The sequence below is a fragment of the Gigantopelta aegis genome, chromosome 1 (genome assembly GCF_016097555.1).
Source record: "Gigantopelta aegis isolate Gae_Host chromosome 1, Gae_host_genome, whole genome shotgun sequence".
Classification (NCBI taxonomy): domain Eukaryota; kingdom Metazoa; phylum Mollusca; class Gastropoda; order Neomphalida; family Peltospiridae; genus Gigantopelta; species Gigantopelta aegis.
The window spans coordinates 15,097,958-15,122,406 of record NC_054699.1 but is presented as its reverse complement, the minus strand read 5'-3'; the positions used below and the strand labels follow the sequence as shown (position 1 = coordinate 15,122,406).

Sequence of the window (24,449 nt, the reverse complement as noted above, 5' to 3'; positions counted from 1 at the left end):
TATTTGGCAACCAATCTTGTTAAACTTGATTCCAGTGTTTCTGAAAATCAACAGGACCTTTTGAAAGCTGCATGTCTAAAGGGGAATGCTGAAGTAGTTGACATTTTACTAAACGGTGGTGTGGTACCTACACATGATTCATTTACTGCAGCTGCTGTGTCAGACACAGATGATGTGTCAATCCTGTCCAGTCTGTTCAAGGACAAACATGACCTGCATGTCGAAAACTTAGGACACCTAATGTTTCTAGCTCTTAGGGTAGGAAATGAACAAATATCAAATCTCTTGATTGATAAAATCAGTGGAATGGAGAACAGTGTCCAAATCCTTGATGAAGCTGTCAGACGGCTACTTGTTGGTTTGTTTGATAAATTTGTTGACAGACGTTTGCCAGCAGAAGCTGTAGTCAGTCTCTTAAAAAAGTTATCTATGTATACAGAACTATGCACGTCTAATGGTGCCCTTATATTTGCATTACGGTATGACAATGCCAGTATTTTAAAAGAAATTGTTAACATTGATCCAGTTTTACTGAATACAGTAAGTGGAGATGAAACTCTCTTACATCATGTTGTCAGAGGTGGATGTTTGGAATCCCTGAATATCTTGTTAGATCATGGGTGTGATATCAATGCTGTTAATAAAAGAAAACATACTGCACTGCATGTAGCAGCATTATTAAATCGATCCGATATGGTACAAGTATTACTGGAAAAAGGGGGCGAATCGAATTCTGTAGATGACCATCTAAACTCTCCACTACATTTGGCTGCAAAGTGGAAATTAGAAATGGTAAGTTACCTTATGAAAAAAGGAGCACAAATTAACCTTCAAAATATAAGTGGATTCACTGCACTTCATATTGCTGCACAAAATGGATCAATGGAAATTGTAAGCTACCTTGTTCACGAAGGTGCTGAAGTACATAAACAATGTAAAGACGGAGTCACGGCACTTCACCATGCTGCACAAAACGGATCAATGGAAATTGTAAGCTACCTTGTTCAGAAAGGTGCTGAAGTAAATGAACAATGTAAAGACGGAGTCACTGCACTTCACCGTGCTGTAGAAAATGGATCAATGGAAATTGTAAGCTACCTTCTTCAGGAAGGTGCTCAAGTAAATAAACAATGTAAAAATGGAGTCACAGCACTTCACTGTGCTGCACAAAATGGATCAATGGAAATGGTAAGCTACCTTGTAGGACAAGGAGCCAATGTACATTCACTAGACACATATAAGAGAACCCCACTCCACTTTGCTGCAGCAAACATGGGCTTAAACATTGTATGTTACCTTGTTAAAAATAAAGCACAAGTAAACCAACAGGATAGTAATGGATACACTGCACTTCACTTAGCTGCACAAAACTGCCGATCAATGAAGATGTTGAGATTTCTGCTAGAGGAAGGAGCAGATGTAAACCAACAAACTAGAAGATTGGAAACTGCTCTTCACATTGCTGTACAATGCGCGTCTGTAGATAGTGTAAGCTGCCTTGTAGAACACGGAGCAGAAGTAAGCATAAAAGATAAAAAAGGGAAAACTCCAGTCCACTTTGCTGCAAAATATAACTTAGAAATCGTATGTTGCCTTGTTGAAAAAGTAGCACATGTAAACCTGCAAGATAAAGATGGAAACACTCCACTTCACATAGCTGCAGAAAGCAATACATTAGAAATTGTAGATTACCTTATAAAAAAGAGAGCAGATGTAAACCTACAAAATAAAAGTAGGGACACTGCGCTTCACTATGCTGCAGAAAAAGGGTCTTTAGAAATTGTAAGGTACCTTGTAGAGAACAAAGCTCAAGTAAGCATTAAAAATCAATGGGGGAAAACACCACTCCACCTAGCTGCAAAACACACAGTAGAAATTGCAAGCTATCTTGTTAAAAAGGAAGGCACAGTAAATATACAAGATGAAAGTGGAAACACACCACTTCACAATGCTGTATATTACAGGTCATTAAAAATGGTAAGATATCTAGTCGAAAAAGATGCACAGATAAATATGCAAGATCAGTTTGGAAAGAGTCCAGTTGACAATGCTGCACAAGACGGTTCATTGGAAATAGTCCGTTACCTTGTAGAAAAAAGAGCACTTACTGAAACAGAAAAATACACATCATTGATTGGTGCATGTTTCTCTGGACAGGTTGAGGTTGTGAAATTATTACTAGAAACGGGTGCAGATCCTAATTATGGTAGTGTCACAGCAATGCACATTGCAGCAGGACTTCACTTGACAGCCATCCTACAGGTACTTCTAGACAAAGGTGGGGATGTGAATGCTCTCACAAACTCTGGTAACACTCCGCTCCATGTTGCAATGCGGTATGATTTAGAATGTGCATGTTCACAAAGTGGTATTACACAAACTTGTATTGATTATTTGTTATGCGATAATCCACATTACAAACCAGAGAAACGAATGGAGATTAGCTATAACAACCCATTATATATGACCATGCTTTTTGAAGACATAGCGGAAAATACATGTGATACATACACCAGATACAGTAAATATGACAAACCAGAGCCAGAATGCCAATTCTATGATGATGATGGCGACATGTATGATTTCCTTGATGATGACATTCCGGAGGATGATCCATTCCTGGAAGATAATACAGGAGATTGGTTACTTGAGAACGACTGTGATATTGATGCTCAAAACAAGGCAGGGCAGACAGCATTGCACGTGTGTGTGGTGTATTATCAGCTTGAAAACCTCAAGCTTCTGTTAAAGAGAGGTGCTCATGTCTCACTTGTAGACAATGATGGTAACTCTGTGCTGCATTATGCTGTGGATAGGTTACATGTTGAGGCTGTAGAGACATTGGTAGAGTCGGGCGCTGTGGACATTAAAAACAATGCTGGAGTCACTCCTTCTGATCTCATTGATAGCAAAGTGGAATGCTTGGATGATGAGGCCGTTAAAGCTAAATGCTTCAAAATAATTTCTCTGTTGACGAAGAAGTTTGGCTCTTGTGTGTAGAGATGTTAAATTGACCCATATGACAAATTTAACAATATTTGTCATTTAAAACTGTAATCACTGAGTAACTTAGTTGTTAGAACAGGGTTCCTTGTGTGATGAAACTAAATTTCATGCTTGTGCATTATGTCATTACTGCGCATGTATTGAAACTCTATGATTCTAGAATATATCGGATGATTCATAAACAAAAAACACAACCGTTCCACTTTTTTAAAGTTGAATAGCAGCAGACGTACATATCACCGAACATTGAAGGTTTTTACATTGTCCATTTGAACGACAAAACAGTTATCCATTATCAAAGCCCTATCTCTGCATAATCCAGAGTGGAATGGGTATTTGGCAAAATAGTGGTTGATTCCAAGGAATCTCTGTCTAGTGTTTCATCTAGAGGAGGACAGTCACTATTGAGGAGATCCTTTATTGGAGAATTCAACCTTACACACCCATAAAGAGGACTGCCACTCTAAGATTAGTTTAATAAATCAAAACTAGCACAAGAGGTTACAATTTCACTGTGAATATACTGCTGACGTTTAACACGGTGCATAATACAAAATGTAATGTCCAAAAATTCCATATACCATTTAGAAGTTGCCCAAGATCTACTGAATATATTAAAAAACGATAATCGATGGATAGCTTTTTAAAAGATATAGCATTTTTGACATTAAATGTTATATCATGCACCACTGTTAAATTGAACGATGTATTAAAATAAAATTGTAACCACAGTCTGACAATGTAATACATATTTTGTACAAATTTCAATGTTGTATATACGTAATTTCATAAATCGCCTGTGTACTGTGAAACAACTGGGTAACACTTCCAGAATGTATCATTGTTAATACGGTTAATTTTAACCATTCTATAATATATTATTGTCTATAGGCAAACTAAAGCTTGACAGTTCTACAGTGTATGCTTGTACATGTGAAAACTAAATTGTGACTGTACAGTATATAGTACATTTGTGGCAGTTGTTGGATGTATTACTGTTCATAGTAAAATTTATGGGTGTTAGAAATTATTGATTGTACAATGTAAATTTCTAGTCTGTGGCAATTATAGAATATGTCGCTGACCACAACGGAAATGGCTATGAAAACGTTTGAATATATTACAAATTATGACAATACTTGAATATTTGACTATGCATGAGTGCGTCCGGAGGTGAGGATCACATCATGGTGGGTTCAACTCTACATTCGGTCACTGTGGGGCAGGACGTAGCCCAGTGGCAAAGCGCTCGTTTGATGCGCGGTCGGTTTGGGATCGATCCCCGTCGACGGGCCCATTGGGCTATTTCTCGTTTCAGCCAGTGCACCATGACTGGTATATCAAAGGCTGTGGTATGTTCTATCCTGTCTGTGGGAACGTGCATATAAAAGATCCATTGCTGCATTAGAAACAAAAACTGTAGCGGGTTTTCTCTGATGACTATATGTCAGAATTACCAAATGTTTGACATCCAATAGCCGATGATCAATTAATCAATGTGCTCCAGTGGTGTCGTTAAACAAAACAAACTTCGGTCACTGTGATGGATCTCGATTACTGTGTGGACTTCATCTCAGGCTCTTGGGATACATGGAAATCATTTATTATAAGGGGAGGGACATAGTCCAGTGGTAAAGCATTCGCTTGATGCGTTATCCATCTGGGATCAATCCTCGTTGGTGGGCCCATTAGGTTATTTCTAGTTCCAGCCAGTGCACCACGACTGGTATATCAAAGGTCGTGGTATGTGTTATCCTGTTTGTAGGATGGTGCATATAACACATCCGTTGCTGCTAATTGAAGAGAGTAGCCCATGAAGTGGTGAAAGCGGGTTTCCTCTCTCAATATATGTGTGGTCCATATAACCATATATGTCCAATGCCATATAACCATACATAAAATGTGTTGAATGTGTCGTTAGTGTGAACATTGTCGGTGTACACAAACAGTGAGCCAACGAGAAACAATATATTTGGCAACAGAAATGTTTTGGAATCTTTTAAATTCCACCCATAATTAATTTTAAAATTTAGAAAACACTTTGATATCTATTCAAAGTTTAAAAATGTACTGACCTTGATATTTTGTTTTATTGTATTGTACTTTTCCACACAGATCTTTACACTGGTTTTACATAATTATATGAATTTTATTCTTAACATAAATATATTTCCATATACTTGTCTTATCTTACATCCAGTAGTCGATATGTATCTTTTGCAATGGGGTGTCGTTAAACATTCATTAATTTATGCATTTATCATAGTTCGACACCCAATGAATGATGGATTTTTTGTGCAGGGGTGTCATTAAATATTCCTTCATTAATTCATTCATTCATACTATGCATATTGATATTGAAATTTATTCGTGACAACACTACATTGTACGACTTGCTAGTGGTATTTATTCGTGACAACACTACATTGTATGACTTGCTAGTGGTATTTATTTGTGACAACACCACATTGTATGACTTGCTAGTGGTATTTATTTGTGATATTCATTGGGTTTGTTCCCATCTCAACCAGGAATAGGAAATATGAAATGTTATATTTAACGACACACTCTACACATTTAATTTACGGTTATATGGCGTCGGAGATATGGTTAAGGACCACACAGATATTGAGGGAGGAAACCCGCCGTCGCCACTTCATGGGCTACTCGTTTTGATTAGCAGCAAGGGATCTTTAATATGCACCACCCCATAGACAGGATAGCACATACCATGGCCTTTGATGTACCAATCGCGGTGCACTGGCTGGAGCGAGAAAACCATCCCAACCAATGCCCCACATCTAGTTCAGAAGAAACTATAGGAAGAAACATTGGATTAAATTCCTTTATAATTTGGATGAATGAAATAAAATAGTGGTCAAGTATGTTTGTGCTTTTATGGCATGAAATGTTGTTCACGACATGCCAAAAAGACCATTCTCATGAATATATACATGTTTATTTTAAACAATCAACATATTTTATATTTTCTTCAGTAATCTCAGAGTTTAGTATAGTTTCTTTTGGACGTCAGTATATTTTTTTTAGACATGATGATGTACGTGGTATTGGTGTAAATATATAATGTTTGTTAGAGATGATGATGTACGTAGTATTGATGTAAACATACGTTTTCTGTTAGAGATGATGATGAATAACGTACGTGATATTGGTGTAAATATATAATGTTTGTTAGAGATGGTGATGTACATAGTATTGATGTAAACATACGTTTTCTGTTAGATATGATGATGTACAATGTACGTGGTATTGATGTAAACATACGTTTTCTGTTAGAGATGATGATGTACGTAGTATTGATGTAAACATACGTTTTCTTTTAGAGATGGTGATGTACAATGTGCGTGGTATTGGTGTAAACATATGTTTTCTGTTAGAGATGATGATGAATAATGTATGTAGTATTGGTGTAAACATACGTTTTCTGTTAGAGATGATGATGTACAATGTATGTAGTATTGGTGTAAACATACGTTTTCTGTTAGAGATGATGATGTACAATGTATGTAGTATTGGTGTAAACATACGTTTTCTGTTAGAGATGATGATGTACAATGTATGTAGTATTGGTGTAAACATACGTTTTCTGTTAGAGATGATGATGTACGTAGTATTGATGTAAACATACGTTTTCTGTTAGAGATGATGATGTACAATGTATGTAGTATTGGTGTAAACATACGTTTTCTGTTAGAGATGATGATGTACAATGTATGTAGTATTGGTGTAAACATACGTTTTCTGTTAGAGATGATGATGTACAATGTATGTAGTATTGGTGTAAACATACGTTTTCTGTTAGAGATGATGATGTACGTAGTATTGATGTAAACATACGTTTTCTGTTAGAGATGATGATGTACAATGTATGTAGTATTGGTGTAAACATACGTTTTCTGTTAGAGATGATGATGTACAATGTATGTAGTATTGGTGTAAACATACGTTTTCTGTTAGAGATGATGATGTACAATGTATGTAGTATTGGTGTAAACATACGTTTTCTGTTAGAGATGATGATGTACGTAGTATTGATGTAAACATACGTTTTCTGTTAGAGATGATGATGTACAATGTATGTAGTATTGGTGTAAACATACGTTTTCTGTTAGAGATGATGATGTACAATGTATTGGTGTAAACATACGTTTTCTGTTAGAGATGATGATGTACAATGTACGTGGTATTGATGTAAACATACCATTGGGCTATTTCTCGTTTCAACCAGTGCACCATGACTGGTATATCAAAGGCTGTGGTATGTTCTATCCTGTCTGTGGGAACGTGCATATAAAAGATCCATTGCTGCATTAGAAACAAAAACTGTAGCGGGTTTTCTCTGATGACTATATGTCAGAATTACCAAATGTTTGACATCCAATAGCCGATGATCAATTAATCAATGTGCTCCAGTGGTGTCGTTAAACAAAACAAACTTCGGTCACTGTGATGGATCTCGATTACTGTGTGGACTTCATCTCAGGCTCTTGGGATACATGGAAATCATTTATTATAAGGGGAGGGACATAGTCCAGTGGTAAAGCATTCGCTTGATGCGTTATCCATCTGGGATCAATCCTCGTTGGTGGGCCCATTAGGTTATTTCTAGTTCCAGCCAGTGCACCACGACTGGTATATCAAAGGTCGTGGTATGTGTTATCCTGTTTGTAGGATGGTGCATATAACACATCCGTTGCTGCTAATTGAAGAGAGTAGCCCATGAAGTGGTGAAAGCGGGTTTCCTCTCTCAATATATGTGTGGTCCATATAACCATATATGTCCAATGCCATATAACCATACATAAAATGTGTTGAATGTGTCGTTAGTGTGAACATTGTCGGTGTACACAAACAGTGAGCCAACGAGAAACAATATATTTGGCAACAGAAATGTTTTGGAATCTTTTAAATTCCACCCATAATTAATTTTAAAATTTAGAAAACACTTTGATATCTATTCAAAGTTTAAAAATGTACTGACCTTGATATTTTGTTTTATTGTATTGTACTTTTCCACACAGATCTTTACACTGGTTTTACATAATTATATGAATTTTATTCTTAACATAAATATATTTCCATATACTTGTCTTATCTTACATCCAGTAGTCGATATGTATCTTTTGCAATGGGGTGTCGTTAAACATTCATTAATTTATGCATTTATCATAGTTCGACACCCAATGAATGATGGATTTTTTGTGCAGGGGTGTCATTAAATATTCCTTCATTAATTCATTCATTCATACTATGCATATTGATATTGAAATTTATTCGTGACAACACTACATTGTACGACTTGCTAGTGGTATTTATTCGTGACAACACTACATTGTATGACTTGCTAGTGGTATTTATTTGTGACAACACCACATTGTATGACTTGCTAGTGGTATTTATTTGTGATATTCATTGGGTTTGTTCCCATCTCAACCAGGAATAGGAAATATGAAATGTTGTATTTAACGACGCACTCTACACATTTAATTTACGGTTATATGGCGTCGGAGATATGGTTAAGGACCACACAGATATTGGGGGAGGAAACCCACCATCGCCACTTCATGGGCTACTCGTTTTGATTAGCAGCAAGGGATCTTTTATATGCACCACCCCATAGACAAGATAGCACATACCACGGCCTTTGATGTACCAATCGCGGTGCACTGGCTGGAGCGAGAAAACCATCCCAACCAATGCCCCACATCTAGTTCAGAAGAAACTATAGGAAAAAACATTGGATTAAATTCCTTTATAATTTGGATGAAGGAAATAAAATGGTGATCAAGTATGTTTGTGCTTTTATGGCATGAAATGTTGTTCACGACATGCCAAAAAGACCATTCTCATGAATATATACATGTTTATTTTAAACAGTCAACATATTTTATATTTTCTTCAGTAATCTCAGAGTTTAGTATAGTTTCTTTTGGACGTCCGTATATTTTTTTAGACATGATGACGTACGTGGTATTGGTGTAAATATATAATGTTTGTTAGAGATGATGATGTACGTAGTATTGATGTAAACATACGTTTTCTGTTAAAGATGGTGATGTACAATGCACCAATGTTAGCGATGATGATGTACAATGTACGTAGTATTGATGTAAACATACGTTTTCTGTTAGAGATGATGATGAATAATGTACGTGATATTGGTGTAAATATATAATGTTTGTTCGAGATGGTGATGTACGTAGTATTGATGTAAACATACGTTTTCTGTTAGAGATGATGATGTACAATGTACATGGTATTGGTGTAAACATACATTTTCTGTCAGAGATGATGATGTACAATGTACGTGGTATTAATATAAACATACGTTTTCTGTTAGAGATGATGATGTACAATGTACGTGGTATTGGTGTAAACATACGTTTTCTGTTAGAGATGATGATGTACAATGTACGTAGTATTGGTGTAAACATACATTTTCTGTTAGAGATGATGATGTACAATGTACGTAGTATTGGTGTAAACATACATTTTGTTTTAGAGATGATGATGAATAATGTACCAATGTTAGAGATGATGATGTACAATGTACGTAGTATTGATGTAAACATACGTTTTCTGTTAGAGATGATGAAGTACAATGTACGTGGTATTGGTGTAAACATACATTTTCTGTTAGAGATGATGAAGTACAATGTACGTAGTATTGGTGTAAACATACGTTTTGTTTTAGAGATGATGATGAATAATGTACCAATGTTAGAGATGATGATGTACAATGTACGTAGTATTGGTGTAAACATACATTTTCTGTTAGAGATGATGAAGTACAATGTATGTAGTATTGATGTAAACATATGTTTTCTGTTAGAGATGATGATGTACAGTGTACGTAGTATTGGTGTAAACATACATTTTCTGTTAGAGGTGATGAAGTACAATGTACGTAGTATTGGTGTAAACATACATTTTCTGTTAGAGATGATGAAGTACAATGTACGTAGTATTGGTGTAAACATACGTTTTGTTTTAGAGATGATGATGAATAATGTACCAATGTTAGAGATGATGATGTACAATGTACGTAGTATTGGTGTAAACATACATTTTCTGTTAGAGATGATGAAGTACAATGTACGTAGTATTGGTGTAAACATACATTTTCTGTTAGAGATGATGATGAATAATGTACCAATGTTAGAGATGATGATGTACAATGTACGTAGTATTGATGTAAACATACGTTTTCTGTTAGAGATGGTGATGTACAATGTACGTAGTATTGGTGTAAACATACGTTTTCTGTTAGAGATGATGAAGTACAATGTACGTGGTATTGGTGTAAACATACATTTTCTGTTAGAGATGATGTACAATGTACATGATATTAGTGTAAATATATAATGTTTGTTAGAGATGGTGATATACGTAGTATTGGTGTAAACATGTGTTTTCTGTTAGAGATGATGATGTACAATGTACGTAGTATTGATGTAAACATACGTTTTCTGTTAGAGATGGTGATGTACAATGTACCAATGTTAGAGATGATGATGTACAATGTACGTAGTATTGATGTAAACGTACGTATTCTGTTAGAGATGATGGTGTACAGTGTACGTAGTATTGGTGTAAACATGTTTTCTGTTAGAAATGATGATGTACAATGTACCAGTGTTAGAGATGATGATGTACAATGTACGTAGTATTGATGTAAACATATGTTTTCTGTTAGAGATGATGATGTACTAATGGTAGAGATGATGATGTACAATGTACTTAGTATTGATGTAAACATACGTTTTCTGTTAGAGATGATGATGAATAATGTACCAATGTTAGAGATGATGATGTACAATGTACGTAGTATTGATGTAAACATATGTTTTCTGTTAGAGATGATGATGAATAATGTACGTGATATTGGTGTAAATATATAATGTTTGTTAGAGATGGTGATGTACGTAGTATTGATGTAAATATACGTTTTCTGTTACAGATGATGATGTACAATGTACCAATGTTAGAGATGATGATGTACAATGTACGTAGTATTGATGTAAACATACGTTTTCTGTTACAGATGATGGTGTACAGTGTACGTAGTATTGGTGTAAACATGTTTTCTGTTAGAAACGATGATGTACAATGTACCAGTGTTAGAGATGATGATGTACAATGTACGTAGTATTGATGTAAACATATGTTTTCTGTTAGAGATGATGATGTACTAATGTTAGAGATGATGATGTACAATGTACGTAGTATTGATGTAAACATATGTTTTCTGTTAGAGATGATGATGAATAATGTACGTGATATTGGTGTAAATATATAATGTTTGTTAGAGATGGTGATATACGTAGTATTGATGTAAATATACGTTTTCTGTTAGAGATGATGATGTACAATGTACCAATGTTAGAGATGATGATGTACAATGTACGTAGTATTGATGTAAACATACGTTTTCTGTTACAGATGATGATTTACAATGTACCAATGTTAGAGGTGATGATGTACAATGTACGTAGTATTGATGTAAACATACGTTTTCTGTTAGAGATGATGATGATGTACAATGTACGTAGTATTGATGTAAACATACGTTTTCTGTTAGAGATGATGATGTACAGTGTACCAATGTTAGAGATGATGATGTACAATGTACGTAGTATTGATGTAAACATACGTTTTCTGTTAGAGATGATGATGTACACACATACATATATATGTTCTGTTAAATATGTAGATGGTAAGGATTGTACACCCATAAGAATATATTTTCTGTTACAAATGCTGATGTATACTAAAAGGCAAACGTTATTGTGAAACACAACAGACAAAGATAATTGATGATAAGTTTTTACTGCCATGTATGAAACGTTATAACATGGAAAAAGAAATATCAGAAGGTACGGAAACGAGCAATAGTCCATAAAAAGGGCTGCACCTGCCATATACAAATGAGTCACATCACTAGAGGGGGTCCAGAGCGAAGTTCACACAGTCAGTAGCGAGTGTATCCACCTTGAGCATTGATACAGGCCTGGCACCCTCGTCTCATTGAGGCGACTAAACGCTGGAGAAAGGGATGCTACAGGCTGTGAGGGTTGATGGCTGGAACCTGTTTCGCAGATGCGTGGTTCGGATCCATGTGTCTTGGCGAGGAGTTGGCATGGGTGGTCGGCCGCTACTTGGACGGTCTCTGACCTGGCTGTTTTGTTGATATCGTTGCCATAAGTGCCATATGGTGTTTTTGTGGACTTGAATTAGGAGATAACCATATGGAGATTTTAAATTTGTGGTTTTATTGTCTATTTGATCCCGAAAATGTCAAAAATTAAACATTTGCGGGCATCAAATAGACAATATTTAACACCCGCAAATCTAAAAACTCCATACGGTTATGTCCATTGTAAACTGAATCGTTTTCCTACGGAACTAACTGTATATTTCCCCTGCGCGTGCTGTAACCTCACTTCTTTGAGTTGTTTCATGCACATTTTCTGTGATTTACATCCATAAATCCATTCACAAATTTATTACTCCAAACAATCCATGTCACAATAACCTTTGCCTTTGAGTATACATGGTAGTGGTTGTATACTTATAAGTATAATATGTATATATATATTAGTCAAACCTGTCCTAGCGGCCACCTGTACTCAGCGGTCACCTTCTTTAAGCGGCCATTTTTTTTCCCCTTCCAAATGATTTATAATGTAAATGCACCTGTAATAAGCGGTCACTTGTCTAACGCGGTCAGCGGCCACCTAAATCGGATCCCAAATTGCAAAAATACCTGTATTAAGCAGCCACAGTAAAGTTTTACTATTAACAACAGCAATAAGGTGCAGCAAATAACCGATCTTGACACCTTCAGGAATACTAGTACACATTCAATCCTTATATCTCTACTGTGTATCAATTAAGAAAGTATGACTCTGGAATGCATCTAATTGCCTCTAGGCAGGCGCTACGCTTGACATTTATAGATTCACTTACTATGACAATACACCGCATGAAGTAGGAATTAAAGAATTAAATGGAAAAGGAAAACAAACTTGTTGAGAATGGTTAATTTAATGCATTCCATTTGCTTTATTTCTGAAGGAGACGACATGTCAAAAGTTGATTTATAGTCAACTGTGAAGCACACATCCGTTGATTAGCAGTACAGACGGTAAAACAAGAAACAACAACAAATGTTTTAAAGACTATATATGTGGCAACCTGTACTCAGCGGCCACCTGTCTTAAGCGGCCACTTTTATCTACTCCTTTGTGTGACCGCTTAAGACAGGTTTGACTATATATATATAATAATAATAATAGTAATATGTGTTGTTGTAGCACTTATAATTATTAATTATTTTATTTTGTTTAATGTATATATTTAGTCGTTCATTATTCTTATCATTAGCTTTATTATTGCTGGGTCACCAGACTGTTTATATGTATGTAATTAAATTTTCTTTGCGTCTATACACTTTACAGCAATCTGATTGGTCCAGAGGTGCTTACTTTTTTTCGTTATATCTCGATGAACCGAAACAAATTAAGCCAGGCCTACTACCCCCTACCCTGACACACTACTTTTGTGCAACAAGCCGGATTATTCAGGCAACCATATTTAGATATTTTGTAGAAAACACACCTGATGTATACGATAAATTAATGGGGGGGGGGGGGGGGGGGGGGGGGGGGGGACCTCTGCTAATCATGAAATGAGACCAGGTCGGTGGCCAAAAAAATGTAGCCTTGTACTCACAGGCACTTGACACAGATTAGTATACATGAATAAACTTCAAAATTTGTTGTATATTTGTATAAATTTGATATATTTCTGCAACGTGAGGTTTACCTTTTCAATTCCGGTATGTTTACATTTAACATCAGTTTATACCATTTAATAAGCCACTAAAATTATTATTAGCTTTGTTTAAGAAAATTCAATCTTTAATCTTTAAAATACAATTATGATGGCAATGTTTAGTTTATTCTGTAGAATGTAGTGGTTGTTTATAAACAGCATGTCAAAAATCAACTCAACGGTTTTGTCCACTACCCTGTGTCTGGTTTTGTCATAAGATATAGTAAAAAGAAAAAGAAAAAAATACTGTTTAGTTTTTCTGTGTATTCATTTAAAATAAAATATTGAATGTTTTCTTGTTTGTGTGTTGTTGGGGTTTTTTTTTTTAATAATTGTTTTAGCTAAAAGCGATGCAGCCTTTCTCCTGTTTATTTGTGAAAGCCAATTTGACTCTTGACACTGCATTCAGCATCTTATAAACCATGTACAATTTTTTTTTTTAATCAGTAGCACTGGTAAACTTCGATTTAGGACAGATAATTTCAAAATAATTCCGAAAATGTAACAAAACTAAAAAGGAATAAACTTCAAAAATGTAAACAACCGACTCTAATATCAGATTAATATAATAAAAAACCAGTGCAATATGATTAATCTGTATTCCTGGATATTAAATATTAAAAATCATTTATTTCGTTACTTTTAGATTTAACTGGAAACGAATCGATCCCATACACAATCTTTGCACATAAAACTCAAGAATATCGAAATAATATGCTTATACCGTGTAAACAGACTAAATTCCTGTCTTTTCAAATCGAAGAAAAAGCTTAGGAAATCGGTGAATCCACAAAATCTAATAAATTGACTAGATTTGGCCGTTAGAGACGGATGAGTTGCTCAAAGACAGCAAATTTGTCGGCAACATTCGCCTGGCATGTTCCACAATATATATTTTATATACTTATGTATACGCTAAAAATATATAGCCTACATGTAAATAAACACCAGTCGTTATGTTTCTAAATTATTGGATCGAATGAAATAATTATTTATGATGCAATCAATGATTTGTTTCTATTACAATCGCAAATAATGCTAAACAAGGAATATTGACAGAATTTTTTTTTATCATTTTGCAATGTACTATTTTCAATTTGCCATGTAGGACTTTGTAGGCCTATTTTTTTAAACAGAAGCTGAAATGGTTCAATGACTCTTTTCGTAGCGAGTTTACGTCAGCTCTAGAAAGATTCGGGGAATCCTTTCCCAGAAAATTTTGAAAAATAGAAATGCAATTTCTTGCATTCTACAAATAAAATTCACCACGACAGATTGATGGAAATACATGGTGATAAGTGTTCAGGCTAGCTCATGTTGCCCGAATGTTAAGAATGTAAAATATCGTTTACTCAGGCCCGTAGGAATGATATCTAGAGTGGGGGACACAACCTCAAGTGGGGCGGGGATGGAGGTGTGCACAGCCATATTTGTAACTTTACATAGAGTAGGTAAATTGAACCCATACATTTCCGTTCTCGAGTTCCCACGGGCCTGTTATGTAGTGGGATTTTTTAAAGACTGTCAGAATTATCCAATATTTGATATTCGATAGGGAACGATGAATAAATTAACGTGCTCTAGTGATGGCATTAATTAAAATAACCCCTGCGCGTGCTGTAACCTCACCGTGGTGCAGGGGTGTAACATTCTCTTTGAGAATGGCCAATACAGCACAAATAGAAGTTTAGAGTAAAATTCAGTGTCCGTAAAATTCTGTGATATTTGTATTTGTATTTTTGCACAGTTCTTTACACTGTTTTTGTTTAAACCTTGAATTTTTATATTGATGTTGATCATCACTTTATTTATTTGCATTACCATAGTTTGACACACAATAGCCGATGTATTTTTCGTGCTGGGGTGTCGTTAAACATTCATTCATTCATTTCATTAAAATAAACTTTTAAATTTGATTTTCGTTGATGGTAAAATGATTTATTATCAGATTAGATGATTCGTTTATGGCTTCCATGTAAAATGTGTGTGTGCGTGCGTGTGTTGTGTGTGTGCGTGTGTGTGGCAGGTAACTGTATGTTTCGTGTCTTAACTCTGTTCTTGGATATAGCTTATTCTGTGTATTGACGAAACCGAACACTGCACTATGACAAAACCGTACACCAGATGTAAAACTGTCAGGACAAAACCGTGAAGCGCGACCCCTAACAACATGTTTAAAACATTTATAATATTAAATTAAATACTACCACTGCGACAAGTATGGTTGTATTTTGTAAAGTAATAACTAAATAGTACACTAAAATGAAAAAAAGAAGTAAATTGTCTACAAAAGATCACAAAAAACGTATTCGAAAATCAAAATTTTATTGATAACTAATAAACATTGAATACCTATTACATGATTTAGGTTTAATAATCAACTTTTTCCATATGTTTTTTTATGGACCCAAATATTGACATATTTATTTTAGTTCATCTAAAGCCGGAAACATCTTAAAATATACAAGGTAAAATCAGGTAAACTTATACCACTGGTCTGATGGTGATGTCCATTCTATCGATAGCGGAAATGTGACCAAACAGTTCATTCATTTCATTTCAACTTATTTTCGTGCTTATATCAAATTTAGGTTCAAGCATATTGTCCTGGGCACACACCTCAGCCATATGGGCTGTCTGTCCAGGACAGTGGGTTAGTTGTTTAGTGGTTAGTGAGAGAGAAGAGGGTGTAGTGGCCTTACACCTACCCATTGAACCCTTAAGAACTCGCTCTTGGTTGGAGTCGGTACCGGGCTGCGAACCCTTTACCTACCAGCCTGTAGTCCGATGGCTTAACCACGACACCACCGAGGCCGGTCAGACATTTTAAGCCGTTATGGAATCGTAACAGTGATCAAAAGATGCATTACAAAACGTAAAAGGGAAGTGGGTGGGTGTATGTACAGCTTTTCTCAAACAATGAATCATTTTTATTCATGACTTAAATTCAGGCAGTCACGGCCAATTTTAATCTTTTATTACAGACGATCTTGTATATTACTTCAAAACAAATGTTGGTAATTATACATAAACCAGAAAATGTACTTGTGCCCCCCCCCCCCCTCTCTCTGATTATAGTATGTGCCTCTTACTTAACATATTCCTAGACACGTATCTACGCACCCACCGACACACACACACATTCAAGCTTCACACTACCCTGTTAGAAATGTTAACAGGTGATTCCTCGTGTATATTATCAGTGGCGGATCCAGAAAATCCATTTGGCGGGTGGGGGTGGGGGGGATGATATGAGGCGGAATGCTAATGGAACTTTGGGGGAGGTTTGGAGGGGATGAAAATTAATATATAATAAAATTATAACTCGCAAAATTTAAGGGGGGGGGCGCGGGCCCCTGGTCCCCCCCTTAGATCCACCTCTGAATAATGGTATATTTTTTCACTAGAAGGGTGTTATATTTGTCGTACATTCACTCGAAATATATAGTATTCATTAATGTTATAATAACGTCATAAAAAATTAAGATTGGGTCAATATAAAATAAAGCCTGGATTTTCAACAAGATAAAGTCCCGCCACCATTTTAAAAATATTTTATTTATTTGTTTTATTGGTAATAGTTTTTTTGTGTGTGGTTTTTTTATTGTGGTTTTTTTTTTTAGGGGGGTGGGGTTCGCTAAATGTGCGATATTTTCAATGTCCTGAAAAGATATTTAAAAAAAAAAAAATTGACACCCCCCCCCCCACCCATTCTGAAAACAATAATTAAATCAAAATCTAGCATTTAATTTATAATAGCCCAACTTCAATTTATCGAATAGTAATGTAAATAAAATCGGCAGTCTTACAAAGATGAGCCTATTTCCGCCAATACACCTGTTTATTTTTATTTACGAGTGACATTAACATTATTACATTATTAAGAGGTTTAATTATTAACAATTTAATGTTCACTGCCTAGGTGCGGAACTGTACGAAATGTTTTAAAACACAACAAAATGAATGTTACAAATGTGTGTCTCTGGGTTTCTCTGTCTCTCTCTCTCTCTCACCCCTCCCTCCCCCTCTCAGTCTCTCTCTCTCTCTCTCTCTCTCTCTCTCTCTCTCTCTCTCTCTCTCTGTCTCAGTCTCTCTCTCTGTCTCTCTCTCTAAATTGAAATTGAATAAAGTTTCTGTCTCTGAACATTATGATTCTTATCTTGCTCTGCAATACATCATCAACAGCAGCAGCCATTGATTTTACGCATAACCAGCATCGATGACATTCACTTTGTGATTTATGCTTAAAATGTAATTAGAATGCAAGCTTATGAGAAAGACTGAAACTATCGTTGATTCATGCCCTTTTCCCCTTTCCCCACTCCCTCCATCTCTTCTCTCTCTCTCAGTCTCTCTCTCTCTCTCTCTCTCTCTCTCTCTCTCTCTCTCTCTCTCTCTCTCTCTCTCTCTCTCTCTCTCTCTCTCTCTCTCTCTCTCTCTCTCTCTCTCTCTCTCTCTCTATGTACCCGGACCTGATTATCCGTACTAGACGTGGTATGGGTCAACATTTATGGCTGCATCAACAAGGATAGCTGTTGCAGTAGCTTACTCTCCATCGACACATATATATCCGATACTAACTTCAATTTGACTTCAAAATCGGTGTCGTTGTACACCCCAAACACCGGTATCAGTGCTCTAGATGTACCAACACCTGTGATGGAGTGCAGAAGCTTGCAATTGTTGGTGTTGACGTCAATGATGTGTAGAGTATTTTTGTCACTGTCCAACAGAAACCCTACCGACAGATTCAGTACTGCGTTAGGTTCGAAATTAGCCACAGGTCTGTCGTACACACAAGTAGAACGGGTGTGTATCTTAAAACACTGCCTGTTGTGGAACTCGCAACTGTTCACGCTGACGCACCAAGAATTTTTCTGATCTGTAATCTGAATCTCATCGTCGCATTCGTCTTCAAAACAAATACCAGCTTGTGCGGCAACGTATCCAATTTCTGCCGATTCGAGAACCTTGTTGTTGATGTCCAGTTGCCAGTACCTACAGCCAGGACCGGAGATACAGGTTTTAGATGTAGTCCCATACAGTCGCGTTAGTCTGGGTGGGGTTTCGTCGCTAGATGTAGATGACACTAGACTTTCAAGGCTAGATGCATTTGAAGGTATAGCTTCAACACCAGATGTAGATGGCACTAGATTTCCAACACTAGATGTAGGCGAGGGTGCATTTTTACTAAGTGTAGATAATAAGAATTCGTTGACCAGTTGCCCGTCATCAGTGATGCTGCATCTATCACAATTTAACCTGTCCTCGTCAAACTCAACGGTCGGCACTGAAACGAACGAAAACCAAATATGTTAATTATAAATGAATACATGTTTGGTCACCAGATGCTTGACGTTCTATGTGTATTTCTAGTGTAGAAAGTGGTCGATGTAGATCAATATCATAAGAGTCAAGAGTACCACTAAAAGCTTAAATTTTCCTTCTAATAAATTTAGAATTATAACTTATCTAAGCAGTTAAAGGGAAATAAACTCAAACATGAGCCTTTTGTGTTGGAAAGATGCATACCCGGACCACCAACACATACTGACACTTTAAGAAATGAAGAATAAGAATAATACACACACACACACACCCCCACACACACACACACCGCCCCCGCTCCCGAGATTATTCCTGCTAACTGGGGCAGCCATTTTGTTTCGTTTTCGTCGTGTCCGGTAATCTAGCTTGGGACGAAGTGACGTGAGCTCCTACCAACTTCTGTATGCGCAGTGTAAACAAACGCGGTAATTTACGACAATGCGCTTCCCTTTGATCAACCGGACTTGTAAAACAACATAAATGATAATATAACAAACTATTTAACTAAATATATTTCAATTTGCATTAAGAGAATGAAATGGGGTTATAATCATTACTAGTAGGCTACGTTAGAGCAAAAAACAACAACTTATGACACCTAAGTGATAATTTTCTGTGGGACTACGTAATTGGTCAGTGACACAATGCCTTTAATCACCTCGTTATTGGAAGGAAGGAAATGTTTTATTTAACGGCGCACTCAACACATTTTGTATACAGTGATATGGCGTCGGACATATGGTTAAGGACCACACAGATATAGAGAGAGGAAACCCGCTGTCGCCACTTAGCAGCAAGGGATCTTTTATATGCACCATCACACAGACAGGATAGCACATACCACGGCCTTTTTTTTTCTTCTTTTTTTTTCCCACTGCCCCCTTTCCTTTCTCTCCTTTGAATTCCATCTCATTTTTTCCCGATCTGGCAACTCCTCCTATCTTTCAACTTCTTTCGCTTTCCACCTCCACATCCCAGTCCTTGTCTCTCCAACCGCGATAGGTGCTTGTCTCTTGTGGCTATCTGTGCCACACACCTGCCATTCCCCATCAGCTTTTAGCCGTGGGCTTAGTCTGACCACTTCGGGGAGTGTTCAGTAGTTACTTCTGGCATTGTTAAGAGGCACTTGTAACCACCTACTATGCACCCCTACTACCGGCGGTCGTTAGTTAGTGCCTGGGTCAGACCAGCTTTATTAGCGGCAGAGGACGAGGATGCCAGGTGGGTGCAGGGAAATACACAGAGATTGTACCCGTGGAGGAAGTTGAGACAGGTAGGAGATGGTGTGGACAACTTAGAAGACAGAGTCGGAGGAAACTGACAGAAAGGGTCGAAACAGATTGAAATCGTGCGAGAAATTGGACAGTTTTTTATATTAAGATAATGAGAATGATAGGCAGAGGGTGATAGATGAGAAAGATGAATGAATGTGTGAGCCAGCTTTGACGGGATTTGAACCACTGTCGTCAGCTTGATTGTTCAGCAGCTTATCCACTAGACCACGGAGTTCACCTATACCACGGCCTTTGATATACCAGTCATGGTGCACTGGCTGGAGCGAGAAATGGCCCAAATGGGCCCACTGATGTGGATTGATTCTCGTTATTGTTACTTACAAAGAAGTGTCCTGTAATATCCAGCCTGACCATCAACACTGAAGAGGATTTTTTCATCACATCCTCATCTGAAATAAACAAGCATTCTGAGAGTGCTGCTAAAGAAATACATGTCCCCCACAGGGCACCACAAATCTCCTAAGTTAAAGGAACAGACCCTAGTTTTTAAGCATTAAGGCGGCAAGGCCTATTTTTCACTATTAGAACCGTTTATGATCACTGAAATCAAACATTACTTATATTTTATTGTTTAGATTATCCATTTCCGTAGAACCAAAATGTTTCTGGTCATCCTGATGTTTCTAATACCACAAAATGCATTTTTCATATTTTTAAAAACGAACGAGCGTCTGAGAAGTAACGGTTATGGAGTCGCGTTTTAGTTTATTTTTAAGGGTATTTCAACGTCACAGACTCTCGTTTCACTCTGTTGTGTCCAAATTTGTTATATGTTTATAAATTAACCAAACTTAGTGTCCATTTTTACGGATTGAAACTAGAGTATAGGTGAAAAATATGCCTTTGTGTTTAAAATTTTTGAAAACTAGGGTATGTCTCTTTAAAGGGCCACAACTCTGTCAACCATGGATAAATTCCTTCTTTTTTTCCAAGTTATGATCCTTGATTAATTTCATGAAAGTCAAAATATGATCTAGCCATAACTATCAAAAATGGGAACATATACATGAAAGTCACACTTGGTCTGTGACTACACATGACCAACATGTACACAAAATGTCAGCTTAGTATCTTGAGGCATTGTGGAAAAAAGTAAATGAACTAAATGTGGGACAGATGGACGGAAGGAAGGAACTGTTTTATTGAACGACGCACTCAACACATTTTATTTACGGTTATATGGCGTCGGACATATGGTTTAGGACCACACAGATATTGAAAGAGGAAACCCAGTGTCGCCACTTCATGGGCTACTCTTTTCGATTAGCAGCAAGGGATATTTTATATGCACCATCCCATAGACAAGATAACACATACCACGGTCTTTGATGTACCAGTCGTGGAGCACTGGCTGGAGAGAGAAATCAGACGGACGGAGACGAATCTTATATAGTCCCTTTAGTGTGGACCGGTAAGAAGTTAATAAGTATCAACTCAATATGTTATCAGCTGAATCGGTGTAATATGCTGGATACGACACGATTCATTATATGTAACTAGTGCTCAACGTACATGCACAGGCAGAACGAGAAAACGTTTTATGTTCTCCTTTGTTTTGAAAATAGATATACTATATATTAGTTTTCCTGGTTAAAAATGGATGTTTGTTATTATTTATCTTATAACTTCTGAAACTAATAAACAGAAATGATAACCACGAATTATAGGACAAAACTACAACCCCACCTCCTACACACACACACACACACACACACACACACACACACACACACACACACACACACACAGACAGACAGACACACACGGATGATAGCATTTCCCCAGAGTTCGGTACCGATATTTGAAAATTGGGTCCAATATGCTTGAAACTAAACAATAAAAATAACTTACCCTTGTCTTTACTGTAAAATACAATTCCATCATTAGTTTTATCTGTGATTTTGCAAACTTGATCAAAGGTACCTAGGTCTACTTTCACCTCTTCTATCTTCATATCCAGCAGTTGAGGTATTTCTACCAGCCTCCTGGTTTCCTTCTCAAGATCCTCAGACATTTCTATAAAGTGAACAGCTTGTACGTACGACAAAGCCTGTTGACAGTAAAGAGAATGTTGGGTTTTACTGTCATTACATTGAACGACCATCTCCATTTGCTCATTTCTGTCAGCCTGTTGTTCCGCTACATTTGAAATGACATCTTCTTTCAGTTGTTTTTTTGTATCGGAAAGCATTGCGATACAGTTTTCGTACGAAGAATCAATATCTTGCAAAAGGCGTTTCTTCATGTAACCCAGAGTTTTATTCTGTTTAGCAAGCCTGCGTGTGTACACTTCTGACTTCTCTTCCGACGTTTTTAAATCAGCTAAAGCTGCTGTGATTTGATCTTTCTTTGCTTGATAGACGTCTTCGAGGTGTAGTATATCGTGAACTCTGTGGGAAACAAGAGCACACAATGAACAGACGGCAGTCGAACAAATCCGGCAGAAGAGAGCCAACTTTAGGTTCTGATGCTTCTTACACATCTCGTTCTGCTGCTGGAAATAATCCTCGGCAGGCATGCTTACCAAGTCTGATATAAGGACAGTCTTGTGTCCTTTTAACAAAGGTAACTTTTCATGACAAGGCGTGCATGATTCGCATAAATATTCCCGACAGTCAAGACAACGGACCGTGGCCTTGAACTTGTTTGGACACTCGCGGCACATAATATCACCATCTTGTTTTTCATTGTAATAAATTCAAGAACATTTATCACTACTTTGTTTTGAGGAAATGCTGCTTTAACCGTGTCCTGAACTGGACACGAAAACCGACAGTTCGGACATGTGACACTCTGCTGTGACTTGCTGAAAATCGACTCCAGACATTGGCAACAGAACGTGTGGTGGCAAGGGAGAATTCGCGGAGATCTGTACCCCTCATCGAAATATTCTAAACATATTTCACAAGTGGCAAATTCGTCTTTAATTTCAAGAATAGGAACCACAGCGCTCTCGGCCATCGCAAGATAGTCACTGTGCCCACTATGACGTTGTCTTATAGTGTTGTTTCGAATTCTCACCAAGTCATGATATAGCCATTTCTGCCTGCAACTACAATATAAAGGAAACTTTTTATTGCAATCATCATATGAACGTGTACGACAATTGGTGCATGTAATCGTTTAAGTATAAACCTATGAGAAATTTGAATGTTTATCTGATATGCCAGTTCTAGAATATTCCGGTAATCTCATGAACTCGACCAGTTTTTGTAATAGAATTACACATGATGTGCAACACAACGCGTTGTAATCATTATTATTAATTACAGAATAGTTAAAGAAGTTTGTTTTGTTTAACGACACCACTAAAGCACATTGATTTATTAATCATTGGCTATTGCTGATCCTGACATACAGTCTTAGAGAGCAAACCGGCTACATTTTCCCATCATGCAGCACGTTTTTAGTTTTTTTAATAAGTATGCACCATCCCAGTAGTGGACGTAGCCTAGTGCTAAAGCACTCGACTGATGTGCGGTCGGTCTGAGATCGATCCCCGTCGGTGGGCCCACTGGGCTATTTCGCGTTCCAGCCAGTGTACCACGACTGATAAATCATAGGCCGTGGTATGTGCTATCCTGTCTGGGATGATGAAAAAAAAAGATCCCGTGCTACTAATGGAAAAATGTAGCGGGTTTCCTCTCTAAGACTATATGTCAGAATTACCAAATGGTTGACATTCAATAGCCGATGATTAATAAATCAATGTGCTCTAGTGGTGTCGTTAAACAAAACAAATCTTAACTTTGATTAGCACACGTTTTGACACCGCAACCACATTTACTTACCATTCGTGTGTACTTGTGTACGTGTCGCTACACGTTTACTTCGTTAATGTTTACATGTTTACTTAGTTACCACCGCAGACGAAGGCACATTACAAAAGGCGCTTTAATTTCCCGTTGCACAATCTATTTTCTACTGGTATGTATGTGTACATGAATCACGGTGTCTGTGAGC

General features: G+C 36.9%; 2 protein-coding genes across 5 annotated transcripts in view; both read right to left on the bottom strand.

Annotated features, from left to right (window-relative positions):
* LOC121371002 (S-formylglutathione hydrolase-like) overlaps window positions 1–24,449 on the bottom strand; it is a 199,906-nt gene that overhangs the window by 132,979 nt on the left and 42,478 nt on the right. The gene's annotated exons all lie outside the window — the stretch shown is intronic.
* LOC121371018 (tripartite motif-containing protein 54-like) lies at window positions 16,564–23,030 on the bottom strand. 2 transcript variants are annotated; one of them, XM_041496631.1, is made up of 3 exons: window positions 22,338–23,030; window positions 20,808–20,875; window positions 16,564–19,153 (listed from the first exon to the last, which is right to left on the bottom strand). In XM_041496631.1, the coding sequence occupies exons 1-3, from the start codon at window positions 23,002–23,004 to the stop codon at window positions 19,121–19,123; spliced, it is 768 nt and encodes a 255-aa protein (XP_041352565.1). In that variant the 5' UTR covers window positions 23,005–23,030; the 3' UTR covers window positions 16,564–19,120. The 2 variants fall into 2 exon arrangements, with proteins under 2 accessions (XP_041352565.1, XP_041352574.1); XM_041496640.1 differs by having other exon boundaries at window positions 22,410–23,030.

What these genes read in the sequence shown, in the direction of transcription:
- LOC121371018 (XM_041496631.1), bottom strand. Translation starts at nt 23,004, where the DNA reads ATGCCTGCCGAGGATTATTTCCAGCAGCAGAACGAGATGTGTAAGAAG. An exon ending in ATTTTACAGTAAAGACAAGG is followed by an intron (nt 20,876 to 22,337) that starts GTAAGTTATTTT and finishes TGTTTATTTCAG; the next exon opens with ATGAGGATGTGATGAAAAAA. An exon ending in ATATTACAGGACACTTCTTT is followed by an intron (nt 19,154 to 20,807) that starts GTAAGTAACAAT and finishes CGTTCGTTTCAG; the next exon opens with TGCCGACCGTTGAGTTTGAC.